At 41.7% G+C, this 27,218-nt stretch overlaps 2 protein-coding genes across 9 annotated transcripts in view; one reads left to right on the top strand and one right to left on the bottom strand.

Moving 5' to 3' along the window:
• Positions 1-27,218, bottom strand: part of mcf2l2 (MCF.2 cell line derived transforming sequence-like 2) — a 140,681-nt gene that overhangs the window by 63,354 nt on the left and 50,109 nt on the right. For all 8 annotated transcript variants that reach the window (XM_076723033.1, XM_076722987.1, XM_076723016.1 and 5 more), the window contains exons 6-15: positions 26,433-26,549; positions 26,123-26,272; positions 24,785-24,909; positions 24,560-24,674; positions 23,873-23,992; positions 23,394-23,585; positions 19,625-19,816; positions 19,346-19,532; positions 18,987-19,090; positions 14,714-14,802 (exon numbers count right to left, since the gene is read on the bottom strand). In XM_076723033.1, the coding sequence (XP_076579148.1) occupies positions 14,714-14,802; positions 18,987-19,090; positions 19,346-19,532; positions 19,625-19,816; positions 23,394-23,585; positions 23,873-23,992; positions 24,560-24,674; positions 24,785-24,909; positions 26,123-26,272; positions 26,433-26,549 (1,391 nt within the window). The remainder of the gene's footprint in view (positions 1-14,713; positions 14,803-18,986; positions 19,091-19,345; positions 19,533-19,624; positions 19,817-23,393; positions 23,586-23,872; positions 23,993-24,559; positions 24,675-24,784; positions 24,910-26,122; positions 26,273-26,432; positions 26,550-27,218) is intronic.
• On the top strand, positions 1,144-13,119 carry b3gnt5a (UDP-GlcNAc:betaGal beta-1,3-N-acetylglucosaminyltransferase 5a). The gene is made up of 2 exons (XM_076723053.1): positions 1,144-1,419; positions 9,642-13,119. Exon 2 carries the CDS (start codon positions 10,255-10,257, stop codon positions 11,434-11,436), a length of 1,182 nt encoding a protein of 393 aa, XP_076579168.1. The 5' UTR covers positions 1,144-1,419; positions 9,642-10,254; the 3' UTR covers positions 11,437-13,119.

Below are 27,218 nucleotides of genomic sequence, written 5' to 3'. Positions count from 1 at the left end.
CAGTGGCCACTGTTAAGCAATCCAAAATCTGAATTTTGCCAACTTCAAACTGTTATTATCCAGCCACTAGTGTTAGGATAACATTTAAGATTTGAATACTTTCGTGAAATGAAAGTTATCAGTGCTGAAACTGATTCATGTTATCGTATTGGCACAAATATTTCAAAATTTCAAATGATGCCCAGCCCTATCTCCCACGTGTCTCACAGATGCCCCAATAAGTGATTGATTTCATCTTTTGTCTTCTTGAGGCTTGTCAAATTTAAATAACAGAGCAAATACAGTTCCATTTGGGCGCAAATGATCCTGAATGACCTTTAACAATTTCCTGGACAAGGCTTATGCTTTCACTGAGGTTTCAGTCTGATTGTAGGGAATGGTTTATGTGTCTCTCTGGGGTTCAGACAGTGGCGCTCAGTCCCATTTGCAGAGAACAGGCAATTAGGGCTAATATCTGTCCATTATTCTTGTAGTGAGCCTAATATTATATGATATGATATTTTATATTATATTAGTGGAGAGGAGCTGGAATTTGAATTGTTTTGCTTTTAGTGTCAGGAAATTTGAGTTTTAATGATACTACATATATTGTGCATAGTTTCTGTTTTTCCAAAAACTTATTTTGGACATAGTGTTTTTGGAAAGAATTTTATTTATTTATTTATTTTTATTTTTATTTTTTTTTCAACAATACCACATCACTATCTACATTTAACATTTGGGAGTCTGTTCCTTTTTAACATTAAACATGTGGGAAGACCCTGGTTTGTTTTCTGTGTAGGAAGTGGAAACCACACAGCTGAGCTTGCTAATGTTAGAACAGATTTCAATAAATGCTAATATTCATGCATGTTATTTGAGCACCTGCTGAGGGCCGTGGTCAGCTACTGCAAATGGTTCCATTTAGTTTTGCACTCCTGTGTTCTTTGTACTTCCTGTGTGTGCGCTCTAACTGTTGGGACGTAATTACCCTACACATTCACCCGTAGAAAACTGAAATTCCTCCAAGTGCTTGTGGATATAAATACTGATACAGCCTGAAAAGTCGCACAGATAGAGGGAGGTTGGATAGAGTGAAGGGGAAGTAAAGAGCCCAGTGGTTCCTCCCCCTCTACAAGATACACCCACCCACTCCATACACACAGTCTCTCTCACACACCGGGACCTTCAGGGCAGTCAGAGCAACACTTGAAGCGCAGCTGAGTTTATGAAATGGAGTATCGTGTCTGACGGGAAAAAGTGAGAGAAAAAAAACAGAGATGGCAAAAGAAAAAGAGAGGCAGTTGGAAAACGTGAGGCAGAGACAGTAAGTGTCACAGGTAGGCAGATAAAAGCTGAGTTTACAGGGGCTGAGCAGAGCAGAGGAGAGGGCTTTGTCTGTACTGTACCTCACACATGGACTGGACTCAAAAACAGGCGGTAAGTCAGGAGCACAGTGTGTATGTGTGTATCTGTGTGCTGAAGGGTGTTGCTCTGAATGAAGTCTATAATACCATCCAGTGTTCAAGGCTAAAGGTGTCAGCCTGCAGTAGCAGACTGACAGAGTTAGAGAGGTAAAAAAAAACAAGCTGGATGTGTCGTGATGATGAAGTCAAATAAGGAAATAGGACCAGAACTCAAAGCACTTTTTCTCTGGGTCTCTGCTGAGAGGATGCCAGGCCATATCCTTTACTTTACAAGACTGTTTGAGCAAGACGGAGGGGATGAATCAGGTTAGCAAAGCAAAAGACAAGGTGCAAGGTTCATGTATTTATCATTTTACAACCCTGGCTGTATGTTGAAATTCTATTTTTACTCCCTTTTTGCTACTCACGAAAACAAAAATTATATAAACGGATGATTAATTTATGAGTCAAGAAATAAACTATCATTTATGGTGGGGTGCAGAGCTCGAGGAGTCTGGTGTCATGGCAGCAGGTGAACAGGATGTGGCTGGGCTCGCTATTGCCTTTTAGTATCCTTTGGATTTTCCCCTCTTGGATGTCAGTGATGCTCAGTAGCTGGTACCAGTGATGTTCTGTGTGGTTTTAATGCCCCACTGCTCAGCCCTCCTGTCCGGGGCTGTGCACATCCCATGCCAGTTTGTAATGTTTCCAGTCAGAATGCTTTCTATTGCTCCTCTGTAAAAGTTAACAAGAACTTGGCAGGTTTCATGGTTTCCTGAAGAAATACAGTTGTAAGTGAGTGAGGACCATGACAGGTTTTCAGTGAGGTTGATTCCCATCAACCTATAACTCTATGCCATTGTAACAGCAAATATAACAAGAAACAATAACTAGATAGATTAAAGAAATGAGAGATAATAAATAATATAATAATAAGCAATAAGTTAGACTTTAATCTATTGATCCCAATTGGGAAATTCTTTTGTTGCAGCAGCAGGTTAAGCATACACAAAAACATATTATACATAATAGAGAATAAGGATGAGAATAAAACTAAGAGAAAAGAATGTTTTTTAAAAATATAACTAAGTATACAGCTTGCTCCGGAGATGCACCGACAGGAAACCAACTTTCTCTCATGAAATCATCGGGAGCACAGGGTGTTTTTTGTGACTTATGCTGAAATCTGGCGACTGATCAGATAAATAGCCAGTTTCCACCCTATTCTAGGACGCACTAGTGTTACTGCAGGTCAGAGTCAATAATTAGGCCACACTGGTAAGAATTAAATAAAAGATCTCTATTTGAATAGCTGAAAGAACTACTGTATCCGAAAGTGATATTTCACAAAACATGGAAGCTGTTCAGCCAGATGTGACTTAGCAAGTTTCGCTTTTGGACTGGTGGTGGTGGAGCTTCACTCATGGTAGAAATAAAGAGCTTATTTCACAGCAGCTGATGCTGAATGTGTGAGATGTTGCTTTTACATACTCTCACAAACTCAGTTCAGTCATTTTCAGTGATTTCCTTGAGCCAGCTTGGATGGCATGTCTCCTCATGTCCTCCTGCCTCTGCTGCCTCAATTTCTTCATTGACCTTTTCTTAGCATGCAAATGTGTGTTTACTTTACTTCAAGAATGCCTACAGTACATTCACTCGTTGACATGCAGTAAGTAACTCTGCAGGAGTGCACAGAAATGAATAATCACTGCATACTAGAACAAACCTATTGGTAACTTCTGCTCTCAGTCAGGGCTGTTAAGGAGCAGAATGGTAAGGGCTGTTATTCGATATGGCGTTGATAGGACATTTGATATGCAATGACAGGTATCCTGCTCTGAACCACCTGACAGCACTAGCCCAACTTCATTAATCCTCACAGGAGACATCTCAAGTTAGTTTGGTGAAATCAAACTGAGCAAAGACTTGGATTCATCAGTTTACCACAACTTGAGCCCTATTTTTGTATATTTGGCCATCATTTCTATCACCTTTGATAACATTTATGCACCCATGTCAATTGGTAAAATTAGGGACTTTGGTATCATTGCTACAACAAGTTTACAGAGCCACTTGTTCACTTGACTTTGACCAACACCTAGCTTTCACAGTGCACCCACATACGTTTCCTGTGCAAGGACTATTATGGGTATCGCAGGCGTGCTCACTTTGAGCTTCACGTACAAATAAGATCATCTGGAAATTATTAGCTTGTTTCTAACTGACTACCTGACCACTCATGTTTCTTAGCCCATGAGTCTTTGTTGACGTGATGTTCAACACCATGATGATGGCCAACACCACTAAACAAAACCAGTTATACTAAACAAGAAGAATTGTTTGATCAAACACTAAATGTCATGTTTCTAAATGCCATTTTTCTTAATCTCCTTCACGAAACAGTCCTCTAGTTTCCATTAAATGCAGGAATGGTCCTTTTTGTGACATTTAAGGTGGGGCCATACACATATCTAATCTATGTGTCACAGACCAGTCGCCAGAGTTATCACAGGTAACAGACTGTATGATTGAGCTCACAGTGAAAAAACACGCACAACCACAGCCTCAATAACAGAAATATTCTGCATTCCTGCAATATTCCACCCCAGTGACCACTAACACTGATTATATAAAGAACCATAACTATGTCAAACTATGTATGTCATACAGGATGCACAGAGCACTTTCATTCTGCTGGGCAGATGGCACATGTATCTGTTCTCTTCGCTCTGGGCCACAGTGGAAAGGATGCCTCTGTCACACATTTGCTTACATTCTCCTCGTTTGCAAGGGAGGCGAGGCTTGTAAACATAGTTTGTGCAGACTTATGAGCCTATTTTTCATCCCTCCTGTTTAGATACTTGCTGAAAATCCAGTTCCAGTTCCAGTAATTTAAATGTACTGAGGTGAACTCATCTACTTTGTCTGCTGAGGAAAAATTTTTCAAGCATTAAGAACTTCTTGGTGTCAAATATGATCACCTGAACATGTTCAAATTTTAAGCTGCCCCACTTTTAATTATTTGATGCAATATGAGCTCATATGCTATAGGTCTCCTCTGGCAATCTGAAAGTAAAAGGAAGAATAAAACCACTCAGAACACACTTGTGGTGAACAAACCACGATTCCCCACAAGTGCCTAGAAGAAAATTAACTAAGTGAGTAGTTTGACCATATTATTACCAATCAATTGTACACTGAACTGCTCAGAAACCTCTCTGGGATTCCTGGCAAAGAAATGGGGGTCCATGGCCTATGCCTAGTTGTGGCAGAGTCTGCACAGTTGCAAGATAACATCTCAATCTACATTGCAGCCTGCAGTTACAGTCAGCAACTACTGTAGTCATCATTTCATTTCTCAAAATGTACACTCATTTGATTTAAATTTAACTACATTTAGAGAAAATTACTAGAGAAACTTAACTTAAAAACCTAACTTACTTAAAGTCAGTGGTCAAAGAAGTATCTGTTAAGTACGCACAAGAGAACATGTCCAAACGACACCCATGCACATTCGCTTACGTGCAGAGAAGCATAACTCCAGTTTAAGTGTAAAGGGCTATCAGGTTCCCAGTTCCACTGTACGTACTGTGTGAGGCTTCTTAACCATTTAGGGTGTACAGAAATGTATTGTACAACCACTAGTTTCCCGCCAAAGGAAGTGGTTATAAAGAAAGTTGGCTGTGGCTCAGGAGATAGAGCGGTCGTTCACCTATCAGAAGGTTGGTGGTTCGATCCCAAGATACTAAACCCCTAATTGCCTAAGACTAGAAAAGCACAGTCTATATGCCAGTATCTAGCATGTGACCACTGCTAATTTGCAACATTAGTGTTCATTGCTGGTGATTTTACAGTTTCACTCAAACCGTGTGTGCAGTAATTTCATTTTCTGTTTTCACAGTGGATGATAGTTTTCCAGTTTTTGTCTCAAGCAGCAGTGAGCAGCATCACAAAAGAATCACCTATATTGATAATTTGTCTTATTAAAAGCAGATTATGTTGCATGATTTATAACCTCAAACCTCATTACTAGGCACTATTCTGTTGTAATTATTTAATCATATGTATGTGAAGTAACTGCAAATACTGACTGCTGTATGCGTGTGTCCCTGAACTAAAAAGGCGAACAGCAGCAGAGAAACAAAGGGCACATGCACTAAAAAGCCAAGGAAAAGGTCTAACATCACACTCGATAGATGACAGGAAGTGGTTGCCTTTTTTCTGCTCTTTGATAAACTAGAGAGTCCAATGCATAAGAGAAAGCTAGCTCCTACTGACAGTTACATCAATACTCAAAATAAGACAAAAAATTTCGGTCGGTTGGTTAAACCTTTGAGTGCTTTGCCATCATCCTTATTCTAAAGTAACAGGAAACAGAAAGGGCCTCATTTCCTGTGTGGTAGACGGCTTTACAAAACAAGTCTCTCAAGGTCAAATTCAAGTATTACTGAATTGGCTTCATGTCGAATACTGTTACCATGTAGTCCAATTTGAAAATGTAGTTAAATGATCATTTATAGAAAATGTTGTGATTACTACTTTAAGGGTCATCACATACAAAGCCTAGATAGTGGATCCTCTCATGTTTAGTCACAAGACCTCTAGATGTCAAGGCTCGACCACATGTCAGAGCTCTCCATTGTTGGATGACCCCAGTGATCACTTAAAATATGCTGTGGTGGAAATTCGTGTTCAGCCTATTGTGTGGCAGCTTTGCACAGATGTCAGCAGCTTCTGTGCTCGGGGGCTCTGCTGGGCTAAATCCCCTCTATTATGATTCATTGTGCTGGGTCGGCACTTACATTGACAGTGTCCTCCACAGAGTTAAAGACAGTTAGCCAGCATAAGGGCCTGGCTGTTTTGGGGTGTTTACAATATACAATGGTGATTTTTGTGTTTACAGGCCAGTCTGTGTTTAACCACCCCCCTTCCTGTTCTGGTTCCAGTTAGGCCTAAATGATTTGAGGAAAATAGATAATCAATACAAAGATGTATATGTTTGTATCAAACATAATTTTAATTAGTCTTGTTTCTAAATAAAACATAAATAAATAAAAACAGAAATGATGCAGTTGCTAGTTGATGAAGTCCTCCTAGTGTTCTTTTATTAGCAAACCAGTGACTCAATACATTTTAAATTTGGCTCAAAATTGACCAGTTTAACTCATATTTATTGTACTATTTATACCATTTTAGTTTTCATGTGACCACAGAATCAACATCAGGCAAACTACCAATAAATAAATAAAACAAGGTAACTAAGGGGTAACTAATTTCAAATATTTTGAAATGTTAACGACTCGACTGGACTGAGTAGGAGTTCGGCAGGGTTGACCCTTCACCATGATCCTACATGTGTTAATATTTTCACCAATAATGGTAGGAAGGCATGGAAACATACGACTTAAAGATTACACAGATAATAGAGAAGAAAGGAGGGGATAAGATGTCAGGCAACATTAACAGAGACCCTGACTAACAGGACACCCTGTGCCAAGTCACATGAAAGATACACAGCTGATAAAGCAATTGGCTGTGTTCAGCACTGTTAGTGACTGCAGAATCGTCTGCACTAAGTCTGACCCCTGAACATGGTAGTTTACGGTTATTCTCCATTAGTTTTCCAGTGGTTGTATCATACTGACTGACAGACTGACGCCTCACTCAGTCTTTCCTGAACCTGTGTGATCGTTTTTTGCCGTATATGCTGTTGTTGGCAGTGGCGGTATGGGCAGTTTCTCCTTTGCGGGTGTCCGTTGCTTCGCCATGGCTTTCACTAGCCTCCTGACGCCGCTCACAGAGCTGCAGCATGAGGAGGGGGAGGGGGCGGTTTGCAGCGTGTGTGAGTAGTGATTGACAGATGTCAGACACTCCATCAGACGCTCCTCTGGCTCTGATAGGTTGTTTTGCGACGGGCGCGGTGGATTCTTGCAAATCACAGTAGGAGCAGTAGGTGGGATCAATGGAGCTGTTTTTTTTTTTTTTCCACAGATTACATGTTTCATGTACTGCTGTCTGGGCATAGGGACAGTTTTAGCAAATACGTCAAAAAATTACTTTTATACAAGTTACTTACTGCAGCTTTAAGGGTTAGATTAGAATTAGGTTTAGGTAAAGCACTTAGCTGTGTTGGTCCAGATTAAGGTCAGGGGCAGGGGAATGTATAGTCGATGAGTGTCCTCACAAGGGCAAAAGTACAAACAAGGGCAAAAATACAAGTGTGTGTATGAGTGTGTGTCATATCAGCTGTGGGCACTTTGAATAATTTGTGGCCGTTACTAGTTTCCTCATATCTGAGCTGCCTCTCTTGTTGTGAAACTTTGCTATTTCCAGGGAAAGCATTATGACATCAGTCATTATCATCAATGCTATCTGTCAAAAGCCTCAGCTGAAGGAGTCTTTAGTATCTAGTTTATTTTGCCTGCAGCAGAACCAGACAACAAAAAAAAAAAAAGACAAAATTAACTGTGATCTCTCTCCTTTATGAATGCAGCGATATCATAGATTATTAAAACACAGATCATTCTGTTTGTCACTCCCGTCAGCAGTGTTCATACACGTCACTGCTCAGCCACATGATATGATGCCTTGTTTTAGGGGGTCTTGCAGCCCCCTCGGCACCCATCTTTCCCACATCCACGGTTATGAGTAAAACATTTTGTTCAATGCAAAACATTTGTGTCCCTCATTTCCACCTACGTGCTTTTCCCTTGTGTTTTTAGTCAGACTGATAGCGAAGTGACAAAAATGTGCGAGCTTGAGACTCCTGGGGGCTGTACCACCAAATGGTCTCACTTTCATTTCCCAGCAACATGGTGCCCCCGCCGCCGCCACCCAGCCCCCGCTCTCCACCTGCGTTACTCGTTCTGGCGCCGACCATGCTTTCATACCACATACATACACAGCCTCCACACCCTACAAAGGCCTGCGGGGAGAACGTTGCCTCAACAACACCTGCTTGTGCGTAAACATCACGTGGTGACGTATTCGCGATCCTCAGCAAATCCAAAAGACGCGCAGGTAATGATGACGTGAGAGTCGGACTGCCCCTATTAATCATGTGTAGACTAACATGGCTTAGTGTGCCCCTCCTCGGCCCCTCCAACCACAGGTTTCTTCATAACTTCGGTGAGTAGCATATTTCTGTGAAGCCTCTGTGTTCGTGCCGTGCGTTTCGCTCCGCTGGCTCTAAACTGATGGATCCGGAAGACAGAAGTGGCCTTTTTAAAAAAGGCGGTGGCCGCCCGCCTTATGTGATCAACGTGGCGACCCTCTCACAACATCTTTGTTTCCTGTTTTAAATGCTTCGTTTTTAAAAATAGGATTTTACCTGTGAGCTCTACCTGTAGCGTTCGTTTTGCACCTCAGACTTACTGCATGTAGCACCATGGTGTCACAGGGAAGGGGCGGATCATCCTGTGTATCCTCACATAAAGTTCCCGACGTGGACTACCTCGTGCTGTTACTTTGGTTGCGTTAATGGTCATATTTTGTCGTCTTCATGTTGCGCTGCAACGTTGAGCATTTAAACATTGCGCCTAATGGAACCCCGCTTCTCTGTTTCCTCCGCAGTCTGAGAAGATTGCGCCTCAGGGTTCATCATTTTACGGGGTGTTTACATCATTTGCATAACAGCCTTTTTCTAGGACCCAGTGTAATGCTTTGGAATGACTTTTTTCATCCAACTAACAGTCAAAAATGAGACAAAAAGTATACACTTTACAACAATATGACACAGAGAAGCAGCTAATCTTCACACTGAGAAGCTGGAACCAGCAAATGTTTGGCATTGTTTGCCAATTAATCAGAAATCAAAGTAGGTCTCGGAAAGCTGAGATATCACAAGTCTTCATTTTTAAGTATTTCTTTTAAGTATTTCTCCCAAAAGTACAATAGTAGTAGTATAAAAGTATAATTTTTTTTCTTTTTTTCTTTTATTGATCAGATCACAGTAGATACAAAAGTAAAAAGAAAGGCTGATGCTGCAAACATAGATCCCATTTGTGTGTATGTGTCTGCTTTCTAAACTAGAAAACCAGGACAAAACCTGAGTGCAACCAGTGCTTACTGTCAAATGTTTAATATGTTTTTTTTTTTTTCCCAAGTTATGGCCTGAATAGAATTTTTTGTGTGTATGTTTTGATGAATGACATAAATAATGTTAATCAGTTAATAATTTCAAGACAAGTGTTCCATCTTAAAAGTGTCACCCAAGCTTGCAAAGTGACTGATTTTAATTGTTTCTCTCTTTCTCAGGTGCCACATGTTTCCATGACATGCTGATGTTACAGTAACCAAGAGGAGAAGGGATAAGGAAGTGGAGGAGAGCGGTGAAACTAACCAGGTGTTCCCAGGAGAGAAGGCCAAAAGAGCATATTGAATTTTTTGAGCCAAAGGAAGGACACTGAGCTTTACCTGGATCTGTGTAAAGCTTGATCACTATGAGGGATTGGAGCTTTTGCTTCACACAGCGTAGGAAGATCAGTTACGGAGCACCCAGACTGCAGAAGAGCCTGACAAAAGCCTACTGGACTTGACAACATCAAAAACAGAAGCCAGTTGTAAGGACAGGAAGAGGAGGGAAAGAGGATATGTGTGAGGCGAGACTGACGATAAAAGATAAAGCGAATGAGATGATAAGGAAGACAATTAGATAGATGAAAGGAGCGCTAGAGGCAGACGTGAGAGTCAAATGAGAAGTCAAGCTTAAGAGTGAAAGGAGGCAGAGATGAAATAGCTTCCTCTACTATCAGATAAAGAAGGGACAGGTAAGACAGGAGCATACAGCTCCAGCAGAGCACAAGTCTAGAGGGATCCAGAGAATAGTGCTGTCAGTGTTCACAGATAGCAGAAATAAACATTCGTCACGATGTTCATGAACTTCCGTCGTATCCGCAAGTGCCACTTTGTGCAGCTGCTGACCACAGGCCTGCTGCTGTGTGTGGTGACGGTCTGCTGGGAGGGGCTGGACCACCACGTGGTCAGCCACGTGAGATCCTACACATACCGCTACCTGGTCAACAGCTATGACTTCCTCAATTCTTCCTTCGCCATCACCTCAAACAGGAAGGATGGTTCTAATGGTGGGGATGGTGGCTTAGTGAACTATCCATACCTCATCAACCATCCAGATAAATGTGGTGGTGGTGGAGATGGGAAAAGCTTGGATGATGTCTTCCTGCTTCTGTTTGTGAAATCATCTCCAGAGAACTTTGAGCAGCGCCAGGCCATCAGGGACACATGGGGGAATGAGAGCTTTGTTTGGTCAGAACTGGGGGTGAGCATGAGGATGGTGTTCGTCCTTGGCGTGCACCCAGATGTTGGGCGGAGATCTGGTGTGCAGAAAGCGCTGCTGCAGGAGGACGGAGTCTATGGAGACCTGATCCAGCAGAATTTTTTGGACACCTTCCACAATCTGACTGCCAAACTGATTCTGCAGTTCCACTGGGGCCACATCTACTGCCCTCAGGCACGCTTCCTCATGTCTGCAGATGATGACATCTTCATTCACATGCCCAATTTGGTGAAGTACCTGCAGGAGCTCCTAAGTAGTCAATCAGGGGCCAAAGACCTGTGGGTGGGGCATGTGCACAGAGGAGCCCCTCCGATCCGCCGTAAAGACAGCAAGTATCACGTTCCCGATGATCTGTACCCCTGGCCTTCCTATCCAGACTACACCGCTGGAGCCGGGTACGTGGTTTCAGGGGATGTGGCTGCTAAGATCTACCATGCAACTCTGATGCTGAACTCCTCCATGTACATCGACGACGTCTTCATGGGGATTTGCGCCAAGGCCATGGGGGTCTCTCCCCAGGAGCATGTGTACTTTGCAGGGGAGGGGAAGGCACCGTACCACCCCTGCATCTATGATCACATGATCACATCGCACGGTCACACCACGGATGTGCGTTCACTGTGGCAGGCAGCAACAGACCCAACAGTGTACCGCCACTCCAGAGGATTTCTAGGTAATCTGTACTGCACAGCTGTGAGGGTGATGCTGCTGTGTCTGCACCAGAACACGTACTCCTGTTTGGCTGCTTTTACATGAATGCTCTCAAGATGAAGGACTGCTGAATGTACCACACAAACAAATGACGGTACCTCACACAGTCTGCCATTCCTTTCTTTTTTCATGTTAAATATCACTGTCGTTTGGCTATACTATACGCATTTCCTCTCCTGTAATAAAGACCAAAGATGTTCTGTAAAGCAATCAAATGCAACCGGTTGTTCTTCAGTCATCAGCAGGATCAGCAATCACTTGTTTTAAGCCGAAGTGATAAAAGATTTGTAAATCCCATTTCACAGTGCTACTCACTTGCTAACTTGTGAAGAGGTTTACTTCTGTTCAGTCTAAGATAATGTCTGAACTAGATGTTGAATAGTAGGAATTGTGGTGTGAAGTTCATTTCATGCTCTGCTTACATGTCACATTCAGAGCTCTTTAGAGGACGAATGTAAACTTTTCAAATCTGAATGCACTTCTTGTATAATATATGACTGCTAGACTTGATGATGCAGCTGCCGTGTGAGAGGACAATCTGGCTGACTTTAACCCCGTAACAAGCCGTCCCAGTATGGGATGGATGTTATGTGGCATGACATGCAGTTGAATCCTCACTCAACCATGCCAAATAACACAAGATTTGAAAGCAAAAAGTCTCATTCTGTGTAAACCATTTTGAAACCAAGGGCAAATACTTTGTCAAAGAACATCCTGCATGTTTACAATGTGACTCCCTCTGTAAATGTGGTTCAGCATCATCAGACTGACTGACTATTTGATAATAAACTCTGTGGGGCAAGTACAGGAACCATTCTGTTTTGAGTCAGTAAGCCAATCAAAAGTGAATTAATTTTTTCAAGCAAATGCGGTGAAAAATTTGCTGCTTGCAGCTTCTCCAATGTGAGAATTTGCTGATTCTCTTTGTTTTACATCATTATAAATGAATATCTTTAAGAAGATAATTGTTATATTAATCAATAATGATATGAATAGTTGCAGCCCTAATGTCAGTTTTGCCTGCCGTTGCCCAGACAAGAATGTCAGTACTGGGTATTGAATTAATGTAATTCCCAGGATACTGGGCTGGGGCCAAAAAGGTGCCTGTGAATTGATTACTTGCATTGGCAGTCAGGGGCATAGATCATAGCTTTGCAGCTCCAGTTATGCAAATTGAAGAGGAGCCATGCAGAAGTAAATGGAGCTGATGATCATATTCAAAAATCATATGAAAAAGATACTGTGTGTGAGGAATAGATGTACTTAGCCTGAAATATGTAGTATAATTTATATTTATATTTTGTATTCGTTTGCAGTTCTGCTCTGACTGACTGACTGACTCCCATCAGGCTGACACATTGACATTTCCTAAAGCTACGCGAGGCCAGTCTCTGAGCTAAATGATGCCAGGATTTCCATTCCAACATATGGACAGGACAGAAAGTAGAACATTTTGGGGAAAAGTTACAGTTGCAAAGGCAGTTAACCTGATGTGCTTTGTACCTCTTTGTCATTGTAAAGTATGAATAAGTGACCTTTTATTATCATCATCTATTCATCACCATATTAAGGGAGAATGTCCCCTGCCAAGACTGCCAGATATTTTTTTTTCTCACCACTCACTCTGTACTGTTTCCTGTTGTTGACACCCCCCCCCCCCACCCACCCATCTTTTCCTGTGACTCTCTTCTCTCTCACTGCTGCTGCATCCTGCTGCTCTGTGGTTTTAATAAAAAAAAATCAAAAAAAAATTCTGAGACACTACCAGGAGGTTGGTTTGTTGGTATCATGAACTGTTCAGCAACTTTTTTAGTGCTGGGGCAGCACATTTGTGTGGCCATGGATGGAAAGAGTTAACTACTGAATCACTGAAACTAGGAATAATGTATTCAACAAGTGATATGCTTGATTGTTGTTTCATTCTATAGTTGTTTTTATTTGGGTTACTAACTCTAAATAGCTTTTCCTATGTGAACATGTCAACAAATTCTTGTCCCTAAAGAACAAAATAGGCTTTGTCACTGTCTTCTAAAAGAACTCAAACCATGGCCAATCCCCAAAGGGCTCATCCAGCAGTTCATCTGATTTGCATAAAATTTAACTAAATAGTATCTGTTTTGGCATGTGTTGGGCACGTCAAGGAAGTAATATAGCACAAAAGAAAGTGTTTTCTGTTGCTGAAATTTGAATGTTGGTTGAACAGGATAGATCTGAAACTGCAAGAGTGCATTCACCTTGTGAAGGAAGTCTATGTGAGGAAACAGGATGTTAGCTCAACAGAAGATCAGTGATTGAATGAGCTTTAAAGAATCCATGTGGGTGAAACTTTTAAAACCCCTTTGATTATATTACTGCTGGAAACAGATAGAAATAATATTACAGGTCTACTTCATAGTATTACGTGCTGATTCAGAACAATCAAAATACACTGGACTGGACCTGCTGTGTGCCATTAAAAGGGAAGTGAAATGCACCATCAAGCACGAGGTCACCAACAGGCTGTTGGTGTTACTCTTGTGTGTCATGCTGAATGAAGATCAGCAGCTGCAAGACACACAATTATTTTTGTTGTCTGATCTATTAAGACACTGTCTCAGTGTTTTACTCTGGCTCTCACTTACTAAGTGCATTTCCATCCGTCTGTTTCTGTGCACATTTTCAATTTGCACATTAAACACCTGAGTGGAAATGCACGTAATTTGGAAATGTTTTTATGGTTTGCTGAGGTGGAAAAGACTACAGCATCAGATCTGTGCATCCCATCACATTCAGTTTGAAAACAAATCATGTTCCACTGTGCAGCATACAAAAACTCCAGTGCACAGACACTGAAAATGGACTTGAACTTTTTTATGGAAAAGACACAAAATAGTATTCCAAGCGGAATATTTTTATATATCTAAATAAATATCTAGAGATTACCTTTAAATGAAGTACCTGTATGGTGAAATGTTCTAATGGTAAAGTTGCTCTGATCTGATGGCTTCCATGCAGAGCAGGGTTGAATTAAACAGGGATAAATTCCACACTGTAGTCCTGCATCACCGCTTTCACTGTCACCTGGATGTTAACTGTTCCACCACCTGTGTCTGAAATGTGCTCCTCGCAGACACAGTGCACGTGGTAAGTGCTATGAATCACCACACTACAGCACTATAATACTGCACCAGTTGTGTTTTTGTTTTCTGGAATAGGTGAATTTAACACTGCTGTGCAGTTTGAACTCACGTCTTGTTTTCCAACCTAGAGAATGACATAGTCAGGAAAAAAAAACGGCATGTGAACACTCAACTATGACCTAAGCGGTGTGTTCTGTCCTTACCTGCGTCTGTTGGACAGACTCTCCTCTGTCTCATTGGTCACAACAACATGGGTGGAGCCTCCTTGGCTTTCCTCATGCATCACCTCAATCTATGACACAAAAATACACATTTAGGCTTAATTATAAGGGTAGGGGCTTTGTATATTATGCCGAAAATGCAAATGGGAATAATACCTGCAGGTGACCATACCAACACCAAAACAATAATTACTGGAATTTGTTATAAGGTGCACTTTTCATTTCAAGTGTCTCATATTCACAAAAAATCTAAATAGGATTTAATACACTTTTGTTTACACTTAGGCACATACATGTGTCTCCATTTGCTGGACCACACATGTGATTACATCTGGCTTGTTAGATGCAAATCTACAAAGAGCAGGTCTGCATTAACGGTCAGGAGAGGGATCAGACTATGCAATATGTTTCCCTTTCAAGATAGTCACTGTGTTAGACATAAAGAGTTCATAGTTATTACTTCTCACTGTGACTCATCCAAGAGACATGGCCAACGGCATGTTAGAACCAGATCCCAGAGCCTGACAGCAAAAACAATCCTCATTCCTCTTTTGGTTTGCCATTCTTACTAAAAACTCACTGTGCTCTTATTGGTCAGTGTCACAGATCATGTCACAGACACTGGCATGCAGCGTGCTGCATTAGTTGTTTTCCACTATGACACTCTACACTAGGTGAAATGTGCACTTGTCTTGCTTGACTCTTGTTCATGTTGCCACCACCCCACATCTGTTAAGTGGTATTACATTGTTGATATTGTGTAATCTGATCGCAAGAGATAAGAGATGGATTAGAGAAGTTGCTCTGTTCCTACCACTCTGGAAGAACTGAGAGAAAGATGGCTAATTTCAGTATCATTATGACAGTGCAACACTGTATAGCACTTTCACATACTGCTTACTGGCATACATGTATTTAGCAGGAATATATGGGGTGCATTTACGAGTTTCAACATCTGGCTGGAATGTAAAACCACCAGGTTGAGCAAAAAAGATTTCAGCTCGTCGCTGATGTTTCTTGGTTGCAGCTATACTTTTCTGATATCAGATAGCTATGCAATCTGCCCAAGATGCATAAAGTCGCTAAGCATTAACATGTTTTTATCCAAATAAAATCCAATTCCAGCTTTAACTGTACTCAGTTAATGTTCCTGACCTGTATTTACAAGTGCATGACTGACTACCTGATTATTGTACATGTACAGTATTCCAACAGAAACATAAGAACCTCACTGCCTTTCATGGCATGTCAACAGCTGTCATTGAGGGAAACAGCAGGGAAAAAAAAACAACTGCAGTTTCACTAGTTGAAAAAACTGCCTACTTAAACACTTAGAATTCAGCACAGGTCTCTTTAAGCATGTTAACAGAGTCCAATACAACCAACGACAAGAAGGAAACTGCTTGGTATCCTCTTGATTTTGGCACTGACTTCACACAGCTCTGTCCTCATCAATTATGGAGGAGGGTTTATGGTCTAACACACCAACACTATCACTACACAGACAGATCGTGTTTGTCAGCAGTACAAAATAACCTCGGGGCGTGCATCCAAATTATGCACACTATAAACCAATTAATGAGATCAGAGCAAAATCGTAGCATGGCAGCAAACAGCAGCAGGGTGGCATACTGATTAGTGAGACCCTTGTGTTAGAGTAACTTTGTTTAAACCACAATCGTCCCGCCTGACAAAACACTGAATCCCCACCAGCCTCAGGGCTGCTGTTCTGGAGGTGACCTCTGACCTTCTGCAGGAGAGGTGGCGGTGTGAGGAGAGATGTGTGCTTCTGATGGAGGCGGATGTATGATGAAGTCAGTTTTTGAAAGTAAAGGTACGATGGAGCATGAGACTGAATGTGACATCGTTGCAGTGTCTGTAGTAACTTAGACGCTGCAGTGTCTGTCGAGGCGAGGAAGGAGCCTGGTATTTAAGATGCTGTACAAAGCCAAATTCAGCTGGACCCATCCCTTCCAAGGTATTTAAGAAATGTAACAGACGAGCAATACATACATCTGTGTGAGGCATTTGTGCCTATGTGGGGTGTGTGGGGTAACAGCTCAGTGTAAATATGTATAGCAACATGCATGCCTGCAGAGCTGCCAGGCAGAGCTCAGTGGCCATCAGCAGCCACTGACAGTGCTGCTCCGACAGTCACCAGAAGCACATTTCTGTCCCTCACAGAGTGGGTACCTCCTGCTCTCCTGCTCTCTCTGTGTGTGTGTGTGTGTGTGTGTGTGTGTGTGTGTGTGTGTGTGTGTGTGTGTGTGAGTGAGTCTGTTTAGAGTGTTAAACATAAACAGTGCAAACATGCTGTTCAGAGTGTTTAAACTTGCAATAACTGGATGGATCTTTTTGCTTGTGTTTAGTCAAATCAATAATGGGACTGAAGTTTGGAGCATTTGCACTCATACTGATGCTTTTTAAGGTTCTGCTGCTTTCGCTTAAGACACTTTTCATTGATGGTGCTTTGGTTGAAACTGACTATTTGCTGATTTTACAGGCATATTGCCAGTAAACTGTCAGGCTTCCATACATTTCTTAAAACATAATAAATTCAATGTGACACAGATGGCATATTCAAAAACACTGGGGATTGATTAGAAATCTGAATAAAATTTGTGTAGACTTGAAAAATGCAGTTTGGAATGAGGGACTCCCCAAAGGGTCTAAAAGGAGCATCATCAAATTCTGCAAGTGCACATTCAAGTTCACCTGTCTGGCTGATGTGTGATCTGTGATCCATGATATTTATCAGCAGATACTAAAATAACACGAGGGCTGATGTATTTAGCAGTCCAGTCTGTGCAGTGGGGAGACCTGCAGGATGCTGCTCTTCACTCTTTCCGGGACATGCATTTAGGTCACATCTCCATGCGTTATAACCACCAAACCAATGAATGGCAACACAAAGTCAGTGTAGCTGTTATGCATCGAGTAACCTGTGATACTGGGAGGAACATAGAGAAATGTGCTGAAATGGAAAATCTGAACTGACGATAATCTGTACAATGGACTCAACAGTAAGTCATGGAAACATGGTTTCTTCACAAATATGTAACTCTACACACTTAGCAAGCCTGAAGTGTTTTAACAGCTCGCTCTGTGAAAATGGAGACCAGGCCCTACGTTAAAGCAGGATTCATCAGTCTAATCAAATTACTTCAATTTGTGGATGACACCACTCTCACATCTTTACAGTAAATATGGAATTGGAGCCAGCAGTCGTTTAACTTAGCATAAAGACAGGAAAGAGGAAGAGACAGCTTCCAACTGTGCAAAAGTATCTAAATGCTCCCACCAATTAAATGAAACAATTCTATCTTGTTTGTTTCATCTGTAAACAAACCAAAGAGTAAGAATGATGTGTTATTGTATGGGTGTTATGTGCCAGACTATTTCCAGGCTGGGAGCAGTTTCCAGGTAACTTACTACACAGCCCTGAAGCTTTATGTATAGTTGCTTCTGTTGCCTTAAACCCTCTGGCCATATCTCAGTATCCACTATCCACAGACGAGTGACTGCCCAGTGTGAAACAGGATCATTGGTATTCATTGCACTGATTCTGGCGGACTTTGCTTTTTCAAGATATGTCTCTGTTTTCCTTGTGGTATTACAGCTCCCCTCCCTTACAGCAGCCACCTGTTGGTTTATCAGGCCTCTTGGAGGTTGCAAGGGGGCTGGTGTCACAAAAGAAAATCATGTCAGTGCTGGGGGGTGACTTTTAATCTGAGAACAAGCTAATTTAGTGAATTTAGTGAAGCTGGACAATGATCTTTAGTCATACAGGATATTATTTGCTTTACCTTTATGATTCCAGTCGATATCAGTGGCACTGTTCACCTTAATTAGCCACACTTATTAAAGATGGGCAGGTTATTGTACACTGTCAGGCTGAAACAAACTCCTCCCTCTGCCATGAAACATGCCATGCAGTGTATTCCCTCACATTTATGGTTATTCTGTTCATATTTTCTTATTTTTTCTTGGAAAAGGAGATGATAAGCAGTTATGATAAGAGTAGTGTCAGAACATTTCTAAGGATACATGTCCAAAGACTACAAGTGAGTGTTAGGAACCAGTACTGAAATCAAGTACCAGGATTGGCTCTTTCAACACTTATGGGTTGATACCATGTCTTAAAAGCCAGCTGCTCTTATTTTGAGATGAAGAGAACTTTAGAAATCATTGAAGTTACTTGTTAACAGGGCTTTATGTTGCAGTGAGATTTCAAATTGGGATCAGGGGAGGGTACCTTGATGCCTCCTTTGGCCTTGCGTATGTTCCTCTTCTTGTTGGGATCAGCTTCTGCTGGCTGCTTGCCACTGTTAGAGTTATCAGAAGCTCTGCGAGCCAGTGCTGAAATAAAATGACAAACAGCATAAGTGACTTTAACCATTTATTTCTTTGGAACTTGTGTTACATTACATCCATGCAGTCTTAAGATGCATTCAGTTTATGGCTAACCCCCCCCCCCCCAAAAAAAAGTGTGTATAAGAGTGTACAAGTGTGCAGCTCAGGGTATCAGTCATGTCAAAGGCAGTAACAGTTTGAACGTGTTACACCAGGTTCATCAACTGCTGCATAAATGAGTCAGAACAGAATCCAACTCACGCTGCTGGCTGCCCGTATTCCTGGGGGGGTTCTTCAGTGACGGCCGTTTGGGAGAGGATTCAGGCCGCGGAGCAACAGGCTGGACGGGCCTCGTCTGTTTAGCTGACAGTCTCTTCAGACTGACGTGCCGCTTCTCAAACATCTCCTGGACGTCCTCCAGGCGCTTCAGTGCCTTCAGAACACTGGCCTGCAGGCACAGAGCTCACTATCAATCCTCGTTCTCATCGCCGCAACAGATTATCCAGTCAGCATGAAAACGAATGCTTTTGTGCAGCATACCTTGATATCCTCGGACAGGACAACCTCATACTGGTTGTGGAGGTTCCTCAGTTCAGTCAGCTGGTTCTTTTCTGCTGACTCCCGAAAGTTTTCGATGTCGGTTAGTGCTGACTCTGCCCCCTCCTGTGACTGACACTTATCCACAGCCTGGGAGGCCAACAGGTAGATGCCAGACTCACACCACTGGTTCACCTGTACACAGCAAAAACCCAAACAGGTTACACACTGATAAGTCTGCACTGAACGTCTTCACCTTCATCAAATCATCCCATTCTGAATAGGAAAAGACATTCAGTTTATGGACGTTACTCTCTGGATAATTAAGTCCTCATTCAATTATATCTCACTGCCGTATGGTTTACCAATGTAAAAATGTACCCATTGTAACTCTTATGGTGTTGTTTTATTGGGGCTACATATTTAACAGAAGATTCTGTCCCATTCCAACTTGGGTCTTGTTTTTGTGGTTTCAGCCATCATTTCTGTCAGTTATGATGACACTAAGCTTCTGAGATTGGTAACAAATTGGGGCAGCAAAGTCAGACATGTTATAACCAAGCTAACAGATGATCTAAACCACTTTATTAGGGGGTCATACTTAAAGTGACTGGAGCCAAAGTGTCTAAACTGTGGATGTTTACTGCAAGGTTTCAACAAGCAATTGCAGTAGTGAGTGTTGTTGTCCTGTCTGGTTTTATTGTTTTCTGGGTTTTGGTTGTCTGTTTGAACTGTTGCTTTGTCCACAAGCACATGGATATTTTTGGTTTTTCCTCCATTCACCCCAGAAAACCATGTCCACACAAGCACTGTTTTCTAAAAAATCTCCGTCCATACAAAAATGCTAGAACACAATTGAAGTGCTGTGAAGAGCATACCAACAGGTGGTGATGTACCACTTAACCTAAAGCCATGTTGGCCAATCAGAAGCATGACTAGACTACTTGCAACCTGAGACCCGACCACTAAACTATGAACCTGGATTGTTAAATTCATGACCAGGTTGTAGGCGGGTCTGTTGTTACTTGTGGGAGTGTATACAGGAGTGACCTCTGTAACACATTCTGATGCTTCGGTTCCTCAATAAAAGTGGAAGAGTAACTGTGCATTAACGTGTGAACATGTAAAAAGTCCTGTCGGCAAGGTTTACATAGCACTATCTTTGGCCATTGCACAAAATCAGCTCATATAGACAAACTCTGTTTTCTCTGTGTGCACATCAGTCCTTAGTTTCTAAGTATCTTCACCTTGGAAGGAGTTTTCCAAACACTCTGTCTTGTATGTGGACAAAAGGCCAAAATGCACAGAAAAAGCTATGTTTTGAAAAATAGCTAAAAAAAAAGATCAAGTTATTAAGTTATTTTACCCCCGATGGAGTTGGAGGTCTTATTGCAGGCCTATGGGGAGTATGAGCACATATTTGAGCGTAAATGTATCACCCCTGCAGCTGCAAAGGAGAGAGAAACGGCATGGGAGAAAATTGCTACCCGAGTCAACGCGTAAGTTTTAATGTACTATTCTATTGACTTCACATTTAACCGTACTTAAGATCGTAGCATACAGTTATGAATAGAAATAGGAATAAAATCTGATTTCATTTAGGTGCAATCCAACAGGGGAGAAACGAACTTGGAAGCAGCTAAAAATGAAATTTAAAAACATCATTCAAAAAGGTAAGACATATTTTGCTGGGCTATGATTGTATCTCACTCTGATTTTAATTTTTTTTTTTTTTTTTTGATTGACTTAGGCTATTAAACAAAGTAAATATTAATGCAGTGGCTACTTCAAGTAGTAATTTAAAGCCCTAACAACATGTTGTTTTAACACGTCTCACCTAATACCCCACTGAGTAGATTAATACAATGTTTACACGTTTTCATTTTATACATATTGAAGTCATTTAAAATGTGACGGTGTGTACACGAACACTCAATAAAATACTAACTTAAAAAGAGATTAACACTTGAGTTCTGCTCAGCCAACAGAAAACGGATGGAGGGCCACCTCCACCACCTCTGACAGAGGCGGAGGAGCGGGCCCTCAGCCAAAACTGTGACCGACAGTGGCTGAAGGCATCCCCAGGGGAAGCTCATCTGAGCCTGTCACCCCCCAGGACACAAGTGCCTACATCAGATGCAAGTATACACTTTTTAAGTAAAATTTATATATAAAACTTCTTATATATAAAACTATATAAAAATATGGTTAGGGTGAAATATGTTAATGGTTGGAACTATATTACAAATCCTAACTAATCCTAATAATCCTAATAAATTATACCATTTGATGAAAAGTGGTTGCGTTTGAACAGATGCTCCTCTGGAAATGACAGGAAATCTAATCTGGGTCGGAAGAGTCCCTCGTGACGTAAAGCATTTTGAATCAGTTGGGCTTCGATATCAATCTGATTGGGAGTGAATGGGCAATCCATGTCTAACAGCTTTCTTCATGTGGGAGGGGACAGGTGGAAACTCAGGGTTTCTTACAGTAAACCTGCCAGCATGCAGTATGTGTGCATTATGTTCACAGAGTCTGTTACCATGGTGACAGACTCAGAGTTTCAGTTACCTCTCTTTCTGGAACAGATAACTCAGAGTTTCCCTCATCTCAGGGTTAACTTACTCAGAGTTTTCACACAACCCTCTTTCTGGAATACCCCCCTGCCCTGGTGTTTTCCTCAGACAATCAGCTCCTTTGATGCTCTCCTGTTTCACCACCTCATTCCCCTCACCAGAGCTTCTCCACCCATCAGCCATCCCTGTTTCAGTTTAGCTTGTATTTTAGTCTCAGCTTTTGATGCTGTCTGCTTGTTGTCTCCTGCATGTGGAACCACCTGCTCTGTTTTCCTATGTTTGTAATTTGCTTCGTCTCTCATGCATGTTCAGCTAACCACTAGCTTTGTTTACAACCAGTCTGACCGGTCTGATCGCTTGTGTTTCTCACCCTGTCTGAGTTCTTTTCAGTGATGTCGCCATGTTCCCTGATTCCACATACTAAAATGGTGAATATAACAGAACAGGAAATGAGACCTGAGTTCTGTGAAACCAGAATTTCCTTTTTTATCACAGACATTTGTGTCAGAGTTTGATATTTCTATATGGAGTTCAGGAAGGCTCATGTGTTTGCAGTATCTGTGGATGTCACTATATGACAGCCACTGAATGCATAATGAGTGAAATGAAAACCAGCGGCAGTTAAGATGAAGAGGGAGCAGAAAGCTCTTGTATACTAGATAATCTTTAGAAAAAAGTGTGAAAGCTGTAAAAAACAAACATCAGCCAACAACAGAGAACAAAGTCCAGACAATGTTGCAGCTATTTTCAGCAAAAAACAGCTGAACTGATAATGCACTATACCTGCTCAGCACTAAACTGCAGACAGACAAGGTTAGAGACTAGCAGGTGAACATAATGAAGAACTCAGCAGCTAAAGAACCACATAGTGTTCTCAGGAGCTGGAGGCCAAAACAGAGCTAAAAGGAGAGTGAATGCTGACTAAATGAATGCATATTGTGCTGTCTCTGCTAGATGTATAAAGAGGCAACTGTTAGGCACAAGAACATTGTAAGATGTTAAAATGTCGTGGCCCAGAGTTGCTGAAGACATCAAACAATACCCATTTAAACAAGTGTTCAACAGAAATGTTCCTGGGTTTAGCCATGGTGGTGACTCTCGCAACTGCAATGTCCAGCCAGTTGGCCAGTCTAACATTTTCCAGACTGATTTATATCAACAAATACTGGAAAGGTTGACATGTATCATTTCCTCACCTTATCAATGCCCACATGTATCTGCAGGGATTTGGACAAGATATCCGTTTTTTTCTTGGCTTCGTTGCTGAAGTCGTCGCAGACCCGACGGAGCTCCACGCATTTGGGTCGAATAGAGTCCACAGCATAGTGGTTGCTCTGGATCAGCTGGTCACCATGCAGTGCATGGAGCTGGGCCTTTTCTATTGTGGGCTGGAAGAAAAGCAATTCAGAATATATTATGACATTTAAAGTTGTGCACAGAGCTCCAAAGAAATAAATACATGCTGATCAGTGCTGACACTTTACTGTTATTCATAAATCTTTACAAAATACACATTTGGGATTATTGCTTTCTGGTGGCTGGTAAGAACATACGTAAAGCAGCGGTCATAAAGAGTGGTTATGTAATAGAGCATTGCTTGAACACTGAACATCTTTTCTAGATTTCCATGTAGCAGCGTGTGTGTGTTTTTGTGGGTGCATGTGTGCTGACTGACCTGAGCCTTCTCCTCCAGTGTTTTCAGTTCCTTCAGCAGATGTTCAACTCTGGCCACACAATCCCCGACATCTGACAGGCTGGTTAGACTGTCCATCAAACTGTCTAGTGACACTTTGACCTGCAGAACCAAACAGGGGACAGAGACAGAAAAGGCAGAGGAAAGTGTTCACATCCACAGTGTAATAAACTTTTCTCAGATTCAGACTCAGCTTCTCTTCAGAATACTTTAAGTCTTAAGTCCAACAATGTTGAATTCTCACTTGCACAAACTTTGTCTGTCATTGTAGCGTCAGTGTGATTTCTTTCCACAAATATCATATTAATGAAACAAGACGCCATGTTAAGGCAGTTTTGCTTTGAAACTCTATTTGTAGACTTTAGAAATTCAGTTCCCTTAGAATGTAAAATGATCACATTGTTAGAAATGTGGAGGACACAGACTGATCGAAACATTCTGCTATTCAAACGCCTAATGCCGGACTTTTTACAACATGTGTCTGGCAGAACGTGAAACAGCCATTGTATTGACAAACTTCCAAACTGTTCGTTAAATATGTTTTTCAAAGTGTGATTTTATGGCTGAAGTCTTTTGAAGCTGTATGAAGTGCAGACACAGGCGGAATCCAAAGGTTTCAGGCCAGAGGCAGCCAGGCAGACTGGGAGACAGACAGATCTACAGATATACCTCTCTGAAGTCCTGTTCAAAGTGGCGTAGCTGCAGGCACTGCTCCAGTTTCAGATGGTGTTTACACCAGAACTGTTCAAAGGCGTTCTCTGTCTCATCCAGCTGGGCTAGGAGCCTGAAACACACAACAGGAAATTCATTACACACATCCTGGCAGTTAATATAGGACTGTATGGCCATAATATACATTAGATAATATATAAGAGAAGCTTTGACAGCTGTCACCTTTCCACAGTGGTTTGGTTCTCCATCTCGTCTGGGTTGAGTTTGTGATTCTCTGACTTGGCTGCCTGCTCCTTGATACAACCTAACAAGGTGGTCCCCTGCTTCAAAGCTAGCTTTAGCTCATCCTGGTTTAGAGACACAGAAGCATCGGGAATAACATTAATTTCATCTGTGAAACAGCTGCCAAGTGTGAGAGTGTAAGGTCTTGTTTACACCTGTTACTGCAACGTGCAATCTTTATCTGGCATCGTATCTGGATAATAACATCTTTCACTGGCCCCTTGTAAAGGGTACATGTGCGTTTACTGGTGTATGCAAGTTTGCTTTGGTGGAGCTGGCAGATTGTAAAGAAGGGAAGTGATTCATTGTTGAGCGGCTGCCACAGCTTGCAAGCCAAGGGTGTCATGACAGAGACGCTGACAGTGGTTGCCAAAGGTATACATAGGCTTCTTTTAAGTAGTAGTTAAGTTCACACAGTGTCAAACTCTTCAAGCACTGAAGACGTGACAGGATGCTGGTCCTGCCCACCTCTGCCCAAGACTCATAAGTCCATGGAGGTTGAGAGGTTCAGCTTTAGGCAGATGTCCTCTAATGTGCAAGTGGTGAAGTGAACAATTGACCACCAAATATGCTCATTTTGATTCCCTAGGGAAATGTAAACACAGTTTGTCCAATTCAACTATGTAAACATATTTAAAACAAAGTGGAAAACATGCTGTTTGTAACATCACAGGCTTTCCAAGTGTCTACGATATAACTTTACAAGCTATTGGGACTTGAATAAGAAAATGATGCCAATATGGTGGCACAAGCCCTTTTAGACATGAGCATGTCAGTTTTTAATGATAATAATTAATAACGCTAAATGCTAAAGCTAAACACACTTAAACACAAGCTTAAGGCTCATGAAGACTGAAATTGAGTCAGTGTGAACAGGGACTATGAAGGTAATCATACTCAGTAGAGATGTTTGCTAGTACTGGTGCCTGCTTGGCTGCAACCATTGTTCGCCAGACCCTTGTCATGCATGTTGTGGTGGCCCCCACAGAGTCTCCCAAAGCAATGCTGCTCTACTGTACGGCCCCTTCTTATTTTTTCTTAGCAGAGGAAGGATGAGCATGAAAAAACTCTTTTCTTTTTATTTTGTGTCCCACCAGCGAGGGACATATGAAAGACATTTTGTGTCCACGTTCTTGAGGTAGAGGCATGGTCACACCAGCCTTTCCAGCTTCAGCTTTGATAAACTTAATCCATTGATCCCATCTTTGCTGTAATACACTTCCTACACTTACACACTTCATGTTAGTAACTGCTGGTGTGTCACATGAACTAAATCACCTTGAGGTTGTCGTGTTTGTCAGTGTGTGCTGTGAGCAGGTCTTTGGTGCACTGGACGTCATTGGGCAGCTCTGTCTCTGCCAGGTCTGTCCCAAACTTCTGTAACATCTGGGCTGTGGTTTTCACTGTCATGGCAAAGTTCTCTATGGCCTGAGGAAAAAGAACCACACATGACTCTTCAGCATCCCAAAATGCAATTGACTCAGAAAAATCACAAAGCTGTGATTTCTCTGCAACTGTTACTTTTTTTAAATTGCTGGATCAATAGTATTGATGTTAAAGTATACAGTACTTAGTAATGTCTTCTTACAGTTCGGTGGTGTATCCATTGACTGTGACAGTACTCAAGGCTTCCTCCTAGCTCTCGTGTCAGCTGGCCTTTATCCACATAGCCGTGCAGGTCCGACAGAGAGTTCAGCATCACAATCTGCAAACACATTCACTGCATCACTGCAAATATTTTTGATCATGACCTACATGCTGTCAAGTTGGTAGCCCTAACCAATGCAGTAGGAAGCTAACCCTAAGAGAAATGTTGTATCACTGTCTATTTCAAGAGAAAATTCACTGATTTTACAGATCAAGCTCAGGTTAATTGTCACGGAAATACAATGCAGTCTGTGAAAACCGTTATATAACGTCCTCTGTGGCTTGAGAGGGAGAGCTACAAAGTCTGAGAACATAACCTTGATGATGTCATCAGGCTTATCACAGCTTGGAACAAATCTATAACGGAAACCTTGAGATATAAACTGGGTGCATCAACTGTGAAAGATGTTTGTTAGGCAGGGAGGGTCTACCAAAAGACAATGAGTTGCATTGTGGAAGTGTAGGATCCAGTTTTTCTCGGGTCCATGTCATACGAGGGACTAAAAGTCAGCATATCTCAGCCTCTGCTGCATCAGTTTTGAGCATTCTTTTTAAATCTGCTTAGAAGCAATCATCTGCAAGCATCTGAAATTCAAATGACACTAAAAGCACAACAAACACACAGTTTTCTATCCTTTTCATCGAGACAACTCTGAGTCAGCTCTATAGTCTGAATTGGTTGAACTGAAATTCAATTTAACCCAGCTCAAAGGCTCAAAGTGGACGT

This window comes from Chaetodon auriga, chromosome 3, assembly GCF_051107435.1.
Source record: "Chaetodon auriga isolate fChaAug3 chromosome 3, fChaAug3.hap1, whole genome shotgun sequence".
Classification (NCBI taxonomy): domain Eukaryota; kingdom Metazoa; phylum Chordata; class Actinopteri; order Chaetodontiformes; family Chaetodontidae; genus Chaetodon; species Chaetodon auriga.
This window is presented reverse-complemented; position numbering and strand designations above follow the sequence as displayed.